The sequence below is a fragment of the Anoplophora glabripennis genome, unplaced genomic scaffold (assembly GCF_000390285.2).
Source record: "Anoplophora glabripennis isolate ALB-LARVAE unplaced genomic scaffold, Agla_2.0 scaffold234, whole genome shotgun sequence".
In the NCBI taxonomy this organism is placed as follows: domain Eukaryota; kingdom Metazoa; phylum Arthropoda; class Insecta; order Coleoptera; family Cerambycidae; genus Anoplophora; species Anoplophora glabripennis.
The window spans coordinates 555,908-565,683 of record NW_019418014.1 but is presented as its reverse complement, the minus strand read 5'-3'; the positions used below and the strand labels follow the sequence as shown (position 1 = coordinate 565,683).

The window sequence follows — 9,776 nt, the reverse complement described above, 5'->3', positions numbered from 1 at the left end:
TTTTTTCATTATTTTCTATATCTTGTTGCCTTTTACGCAGACACGCCAATGGATTTTCGTTCCCGGCACGCTTCATCCCCCTTACTAGTCCAAAAACTAGCGATGAACCACTCTCTATAATTTCGACCGTGGAGTTATAGTTGTATTAAAATAACTTAATAGAAAACGTAACACAGATGTTACAGTAATGTTATCACTTTTGTACCAAGCTTAATGTTGAGGAGGTGGACATAATTTGTTACATAGTATTAAATAGAATGTAAATTATATCACAAATCAACAGTACAAAGTAACTTGGCAGTCTCATTAATGATGCTATGTTTTCATGTTTAGTGGGCGAATGATATAGATTCAAGCAAAGTTCAAATTTTTCATAATTATGCACCTATAACTGTAAAGAAATTAGAGCATAATTAGCTTTTATTAGTCTGCTGCTGTTGAATGTTGTATTTATTCAAAAAACTCCAAATGTACAAATGTTTTAATTTTAAACCAAATTTCTCAAAGAAGGTAACTTTTTTTTAAGTTGAACTTAACTTAAACTACTCTGACTCCTCCCAATTCTGATGTTACAAGATTTTGTTCAAATTTTGTAGTTACTATGAGACAACCTGCAATGCAACAAATTTAAAGTCTTTATGTTTAATGATTCTTGAGTAATTGATCATAAACTCTGTCTTTAACGTCCAATCTCTGAATGATAGTAGCCTTAAAAATCTTTTTCAAAAAATATATATTCTATTTATACATTCTTTTCTCTATTTTAAAGATATTAAACTAATTCAAACGGATTCAGAAAAAAATATCAAATGAAATCTTTGACACCAGATTTATGAAAAAGATACTAACTTCACAGAAAGACTCCTAACTGTTCAGATTGCGACCACTAGCACTGAAGGAAGACCACAGATTCGTGGACTCAAAATAGGGAGATTTAGGTTAATTCACCTACATTAAAAATCGCTTCGTTTGAACGATGACCGAAAAGTTCATGAAAATTTTTGAATTTTGTAAATAACTCGAATACGTATTATTCGATTTTGATTATTTTTGGAGTGTGAACTTTTGCTTTCAATCTTAATATTTTGGTACTATACAGAGTGTTTTTTAAAACTTAGAACTCTTACAAAATTGATGTATGTTGATAATATCCGTTCATAACTTTTTCCTCTTTTGGGCAATAATGATGACTATTTTTTATTTGATAGGTGATACCATCTGGAAGTTTTTGGGCCTCTTGTATAATTTTGATGAAATGAGCGGTTTGGGTACAAAAAAATATTTTTTAAATGTATGCATTATCTTACCACACATATTACAGTACTTAACAAAGTGCTAGTAGGCTCTGATTTTGCTGGTTGACTGTAATTTCAGTTTGATCTTTTAAGTCATTGTACCTACCAATTCTGTTTCACCAGAAGCGGAATAATAAATATTCACAATTAACATGTGTATGCTTAAGAAAATCCACATGTTGTCAAAGGAAACATTATCAGTATGAATTTCACATCAATGTTTTGTTTGGGATCATTGATAGCATTATTATTGGCCCTGTTATTCTACCCACTAGACTGAATGGGGAATTTTATTTAGAATTTTTGTAAAACTCGAGTTATTGGAAGATGTGCCATTATTACTCAGAGCTAATATGTGGTTTATGCATGACGGCTCTTCACCACATTTCACTGTAAAGGTCAGGCAGTATCTGAACCAAAGATTCTCTCGACGATGGATCGATAGCGGGGATAATGTTCCTGTTAACTGGCCAGAACATTCACCAGACTTAACACCTTGTGACTATTATCTTTAGGGCACTCTGAAAATAAGTGTATGCTTCCACATCTAACACAGATAAAGAGTTGTGGAGGCATATCCCAATGCCATAAATGTTTTAAACAATTGCCCTCAAGAACTGCAAACGGTCTCCTTTAACTTTCTTCTTTGGTCATTTTGAACGGTTATAATAAGTTGTACTAGATTTAATAACATTAACTTTGTTACTTTTATCTCCAGAATTTTTTATTGTATTTGACTGTTTTTACGAATTATTTCAATAAAATTAGGTACGTTGTAAATAACTCTAATTCGCCGTATGTGTGTGTATCTATATCGAAAAATTAAATAACATGTGGTATATCTTATCGTAATAAACACTCTTGAAGAATTGGCAGGTACAATGTTTTAAAGATCAAACTGAAATTACAGTCAACCTACAAAATCAATAACTACTAGCACTTTGTTAAGTATTGTAATATGGGTGACAAGATAATATATCTTTTGCATACCTAGAATTCTGGTTTAAAGAACAGAAAAATTTGTTCAATCATTTCAAGAAAAAATGTTAAATATTCTGACATTTCCATTTTCGTAACATCATTATTACACTCGTATACATTTACAATAAAAATTAAAAGATATTACCTTCAGTGTGTATCTAAGTAAAGAGCCTCCAATACATCCAATAAAAATATAACCCCAACTGCACTCCATGCACTGAATTCTGTCATCAAGTGGAACAGTTTCGATGTTAGAATAATTGTGTAAACTATATACTTTTAAAGTGGTATCGAAAGATCCAACATACATATATGTAGTGTTATGGCTATGTTTCCAAAATAACAGAGATGTAATTGGTACATGGCAAATATGTAATATTTTACTATAGTGTCCAGTTTCTAAGCAACAAAATATAATTTTGCCACTTTCTGTTCCAGCAACTAACAATTTGTCTGCCACCTGAAAAAAAATGTTTTTCAATTACTGTAACATTGTTTTTGAGTTGAATATCTAAAGATACACAAAATTTATTAAAAAAATTTTCCTTTCTCAAGTTATAAAAATGTAGTTTTAGAACAAAAGTTCATTATACATAATGTATGGTCTGCTTATGCATGACATGCTTTCCTGCACAGAATGGAATTTCTAAAATCTTCCAAATCCTTCAAATTTCTCATGTTTCATTTTTATTTACTGTACAATATCATTACATGATTCATTTTGGAGAAAAATAACGTAATAGTAAAGTTAAAATAAATATGGGTTAATACAGCATATTATTTTATTATTATTATAAACGTTAATAAAATTTTTGTTTTACATCTAGAACCACTTTAGATATGGATATTCATTCTGGTACACAAACTACTGTTTTTATTCATACATAAAAAAGGAATTGTAATAGAAAATAGAGCAAGCATAGAGAAAAGTGTGGCGACTAAGAACTGGGAAGAAAATATTTACTAATTAAGAATTTTAACAGCAATTGTACTACACAAAACTTCTGAAATTAACCAACTTATATGTACTAGCTGGCTTATTAAATAAAAAAATCCCTTTGATTAAATTAATTACTAAATTTAGCGCAACTAGAGAGTAACTAGTATAACGTTCTGTAAATACTTAAAAACACACCGTCTGCGATCAATGCAAGATTCCTATTACGTACGGTAAAAAAATTGCACAGTTTTCCTAGCAATTGCCTAGCAACAGCCAATACAATACTGTTTGTATTGACCGTTGCTAGGCGGTTGCTAGGAAAACTGTACAATTTTTTTACCAAGCTGTGCGTTTTTTTTACCGTACGACGTAATAGGAATCTTGCATTTATCGCAGACGGTGTGTTTTTAAGTATTTAAAGTAGTGGTCGTAGGTAAAGTATAGTACGTAATACGTGGTGTAATGCAATTACGCACTCATAGAATTACGCACTCGCCGCTACGCGGCGTCGTGCGTAACTTTTCCATTCGTGCGTAAAATGCTTTTTACAACACTTATTACGTAACATACTATTATAATCATACACACATATAGTCTAGGAGCCAGATGGGGTTCCGTGACCAATCAGAGTGCCACGGCTGCAAACAACTTATTCTAAAGTATTTTGTCTCCTGAATCCAAAAAACTTGGTCGCAAAACCTGAAAGTGGTCAGTTTCATTGTTATTAACAAAATAAATTTTTAAATTACTACAAAAAGTTTATTTTTATAACTAGTACAATTTGTTATGTGTTAATAGTTACGTCTGCTTATATCAAACATATATTTTTTTGAAAATTAAAAAATGTTAACTGTAACCAGTTATTGCAAATTTAGTGCAAATATCTTACATTGTCCGTCTCCGCGCGTACCAATTTTACCATATTTATTGGACGGATTGAGACGCACGACATCTCATTTTACAGATTAAACTTTATTTTACAAGATAGGTAAGTTCCATTTATTAATTTATTTATTTAACAATAAGTGGCAGCTTAGAAAGTTGTGAAATTTTAACGAAAATGTTGGTTTTATTTGTTTATAAGGCTTTTTTTGTTATTCAACTTCGATGAAATGCCAAAAAAAGTTAACGGATATTGTTCCTCGCATCCTAGCAATCATTTCATGCCTTATTTATTAGTTTTTCTTTATCAAAACCCATGAAGAGACGCGCACTCGATCGAAAGCTCAAGTCACAAAGACTAAATAATAAAAAAGCATTAACAATTGACTTAATTACTGATATTTATAAGATTTACATAAATAATAACAACAATTGTTTAAAGATTTTAATTAATTTATTTCTTTTTTAATAATGAGGTCATTATTGACATTTTTGCAGGTGCTTTGCCTTTGGCAATAGCAAAATGAGCAACATTTAATTTCTGCAGCCACACAAACACATGATCTTCTAGAGCAGACTTTGCATGTGCAATAGTGATGCATTTGTAGGAGGCAGCTCTTCTATTAAAGCGTATTTTGAACGGCGATAAAACCATACTCGTATGTCATCAAACTTCCTACAGGTTGTACCTTTCTTTACGACCTTAACTAAATATTCTTCTACCATTTTACTATTTGCTTCGATAATGGTTTGTGAATAATCTATAAAATGAAACATCACATTTTTAAATATTTAAAGTAACGGTTATATGATTAATTTTATTGATGCCTTGACCATGAAATTTACAATGAACTACATTTTACCTTATTCAAAATTGATCGAATAGTTTGTAAGATCTCCTTGCAAAGCTGAATGGTGTTTGTAATTCCTGTTAAATAAATAGATTAATATCAAAAACATATAAGTATATAGAGCACTTGCACTCTGAGCTTTCGAACGAGCGCGCGTACATCGCTGTCGACGTACGCGCGTCTCTTCACGGGTTTTGATAAAGAACAACTAATAACTATAAGGCATGAAATAATTGTTAGGATGCGAGGAACAATATCTCGTTACTTTTTTGACTTTTCATTGAAGTTGCATAATAAAAAAGCCTTATAAACAAATAAAACATGCATTTTCGTTGAAATTTCAGAACATTCTAAGCTGCCAGTAATTGTTAAATAAATTAATTAATTAATGGAATTTACCTATCTTGTAAAATAAGGTTCAAGCTTTAAAATGAGATATTGTGCGTCTCAACCCATCCAATAGAATCAGAGATATGGTAAAATTGATGCACTCGGAGACGGAACATGTAAGATACTTGCACTAAATTTGCAATAAATTTGGTTAAAGTTAATATTTTTTTAATTTTCAAAAAAAAGGATGTTTGTTATGAGTAAACGTAACTATTAACACACAAAAAATTGTACTAACTATAAAAATAAACTTTTTACAGTAATTTAAACATTTAATTTGTTAATAACAATTAAACTGACCACTTTTAGGTTTTGCGACCAAGTTTTTTGGATTCAGGAGGTCAAAATACTTGTGAATAAGTTGTTGGCAGCCATGGCACTCTGATTGGCCACGGAACCCTATCTGGCACCTAGACTAATAATTGTTCCTCACAAAAATTTTTCACTACCGGTATATTAAAGTAAATTCCTACTTTTCTACTGGAAAGATTACACACAAAACTGTAAGGCCACTAGAAAATCTGCTAAAAATTTCGCAATAAGGAATATTTTGAGATGCATTAGACAATACCTATTCCCAATTTTCGAATTTCTGGCCAATTTATAAATATCAATAAATAATCGCGTACGTTTTATTATTAAATAAATATAATTAAACTATATGCAACTATTTAATATATATTTCCTATTATCTGTTGTTTAGACCATATTCTATTCGTCAAAAATAGTTATACATACTGATTGATTTTTCTGATTTAGTTCAAATGACAGTAAAATGCTTTAAAATGTATTTGACATAACAAATTAGGCTGTGAATACTGAAAATATGTAATTTACATATGTAAATGATTGAAAAAATATGAAAGAATTATGTTGTATCCCAAAGCATGTAAATTTTAATAAAATATGAAACAAGTACAGATCCTGTAGTTAGTTCCAATTTTAATCAAGGCTGGACCGAAAGAAGGGTGGTCAGGATATGACATACATTTCAACAAAAAAAATTATTTAATTGACATTCTATTAATCATCTTTTATTAAATGTTCAAAAACACCACCAAGGACGGCTGTAGCTCTCCTGATTGCTGCATGTCTTTCTTTAATTAATGCTGCAGTATTGATGATACATTCGAATTAGTGCTTCCCGAGTGTTCACTCTAACTTTGTACGGTTCATTTTTGAACCAGCCCCATAAATAATAATCTAGTGCTGTGAGGTCTAGAGATCTTGGAGGCTAGCTAATAGGACCACCATGGCCAATCCAACGCTCTGGAAACATCTTGATCAAATGTAGCCTGACTGGATGAGCAAAATGTGTAGGAGCTCCATCGTGCTGATAGTACATTCGGATTCAAGTTTATAGAAACATCCTCTAGTAGTATTTGTAATTCATTTTGTAAAAAATTTAAGTAGTGTAAGTAATTTTCCACTTGAAGTGTTGTACTCGCTGTACATCGTACATCTTCTAAACTTTGACGATGAGCTCGTTCAGATGTTGTATTAACACTGGGAAGTTTTCCGGTTACATATTGTTTATTGAAAGCTCTGATAAATACAATTTTACCAGGACACCTGTGACAAAAACTATAAACAAACACCATATTTGCATACTATAAATTTGAATAAGTTCTTAGCATTTTGTAACATTTTGATGGTACCAACGTGTAATAAATTGTTAAACTCATCGATTTGACAGTATACTATGGATGGAATGTTGACAGGGAGGGTAAGGGACCGAAATTTAAATTGAGACGAAAATAGTCTCGCGTTACGTGACATTTGCAGGCATATCACAGGCGATTTGTTATATCCATTACATGGTATTAAGTGTTATTGCATATTTTACATATAGATTTGAGTAATTTTTATAATTTTTGTTATTACCAAAAAAAGTCAATTTGCTAATCAGAAATAGAGTTCCTTTTTAAATCAATGTAGCGCGATTTTATCTTAGATCACTTAGGGCAAATCACTGCCGCTTTTGTAGTTCATGTTGGAACAGCTACAATGCACAAAAAATCGACATCTTTTTTTCTGGAAATTTTGACTTTTAAAATCTGTTTTTCAATTCAATTCATTTTCAAAATGCTTTTATGTTATTAGGAGTCCGAGTAAGAGAAAAATTTTCTACGATAGACCACATACAATTGCACTACTAAAGTGATTTTGCTTGTAAAAAAATATTTAATGAACATAGGTCACAAATTTTATAGTTTTTTAAATGAATATTGTGCAATTTTGTCTATAAATTTCTGTAGCAGCGTTTCTATTTTCTCTTTTTACTTAAGTTTTAGGACAAATTGATAACAAGGTATTACGAATATTTTCAAAATATTCATGTTTGTCGTTTCTGAGACACTGCCCAAAAATACTTTAAAATATGAATTTCAACATAACTTTATCTTTTATTGCAGTACTTTCAGATCTATGATGAGAAACTTTTTATTTAAAATTTTTATTATTAAACTTCCAGTTTGGCACATTAAGATAGGACAATACCAACACTAGAAAAAAAAACTAGAAAACTTCTCAAAACTTTCTCTTTATTCCTTAAGTAAACAAATGTCCTTAAGGAGGTTCGATATCGAAAAAAAATGGTAAGAAAGTTTTCAAAGCAATTGAAATCTGTTAATAAATATGCAAACTGTACAAAATAAAATTGTAATTAAAGAATTAAATATTACATAAACATTTTAAAACAACAAAAACGTGTGTGAGATAATGGAATGAATAGATAATGTTTCGACAAATTTGAACAAACATCTGATCCAATGAAAAGAAATATGGCAACACTGTACGCTGTATTTAACGCTTCTACTGACACGCTATATTTGAATAGCTCGATTATAGACTATAAAATTATTCTAGTCAAAAACATTATGTAGTAATAATTAATATTAAATAAATTTTTCGCGATCTAATGTAATATAATAGCAATTTGAAACAAAAATTGAAAGGATCTCTTTGCATAACGAATAGTATAGATGTTCTGTCATAATCTTCAATTTGACAAGGCAACGTCTCAATACCATAGACTGAGCTTCTTGATAGTTATCATATGGATTCTCAGTTTGCACATTTTACTTGTATCTCATCAATCCATATTCTATTTCATACGCATTTCATATTGCTTTTCAGTCATTATTTTTCCTTTGTATCTTGGATGTTCATTCATGTTTACGGTATACGCATGAAGCACAGTTGACGACAATTGACCCAACTTTTACCACACCATACTGATGTGTAATATTGCCAGTTTTCAACCATAGTTTTACAAGCCCTTAATGAATAAATATTGAGATGAAATCAGATTGACGAGAGAATGGTTGAAATGGTTATTACAAAATTTATTATTGATTTGATTATCATGTTATTAAATTGGAGCATAGGCTAAGATATTATCAGAAAAATATAGTTGAAATAAATTAAAATGCAGAATGGGTAGAGATCTAACAAAAGTTGAAATACCAGAGTTTGATTAAATAGTTATAAAATAAGGTAGAGTAGGAGTTAATAAAAGATATAAAGATCTAAAGACAAGTTTGTACATTAATTAAAAAGATATGTCAGAAATATGTCAAATTTAAAGTGGGATCCACAAGGAATTCAGTAGTTATTAGAAATGTCAAAGAATATTATAAAATAAGAAATATTTTGAAGTATAAGTCAAAATTGATTGTAAAGAAAGTAGAATAGGATGTATAAGTGCAAAGGATAAAGTGAAGTGAATTGAATTGCAAAAGGAAAATGGCACGTTAAATTAAAAAACCAAAAAGGAGATATGTGGAAAGGCCTTTAGAAGAGAAAAAAAAATCAATTATTGATTAGTTACAGAAAAATTTTGTAAAAACGTCAGGTGTTGAGGAAAGAAAATAAAACCCATAGCAAATATAAGTATTTAATGAACGAGTGAGTATAAAAAGAGTCAATTAGAAGAGATCAAGAATATAAAAGTACCAAGTGGTGAAGAGGTGACCCAAGAAAAGACAATATAAGCGGAGTACCCATAATCAAGGTCCAGGAAGACAACAAGGACGAAGAATTTCTATAGCAGGTTCCAAGAGGAAAGAAATAAAAGGAATATCAGTAGCAGGATCCAGGAGACCGGTGGTAAATCATAGTAGCAGTAGCAGGGAACAGGAGACCAGCCAGAAAGCGGAGTAGTCGACAGGTTCCTGAAAGTAAGCGAGATAGGATCGAGATAGGATAGACAAGAAGTAAGGAAAACAAGCAAGCAGAGGAAAGGAGCAAAATCAGTCGATAAGTCATTATCAATAATACGTATAAAAGGTACCTTTATTTTCCTTTGAGACTTTGTGCACAAATAATATTAAAAGAAAAATTCGTATACGAAATAGTGGGATATAGATATTTAAAAGTAAAAAGTAGTATATAAAAAATTTTAGAAAATCACTAATTTCATAGTAACCAAATTTA

The 9,776-nt window shown here is 30.5% G+C and overlaps 1 protein-coding gene across 1 annotated transcript in view; it reads right to left on the bottom strand.

The window, feature by feature from the left end:
• Positions 1–9,776, bottom strand: part of LOC108909320 (putative uncharacterized protein DDB_G0282133) — a 35,334-nt gene that overhangs the window by 16,447 nt on the left and 9,111 nt on the right. The window contains exon 4 of the mRNA XM_018713633.1: positions 2,422–2,736. Within this exon, the coding sequence (XP_018569149.1) occupies positions 2,422–2,736 (315 nt within the window). The remainder of the gene's footprint in view (positions 1–2,421; positions 2,737–9,776) is intronic.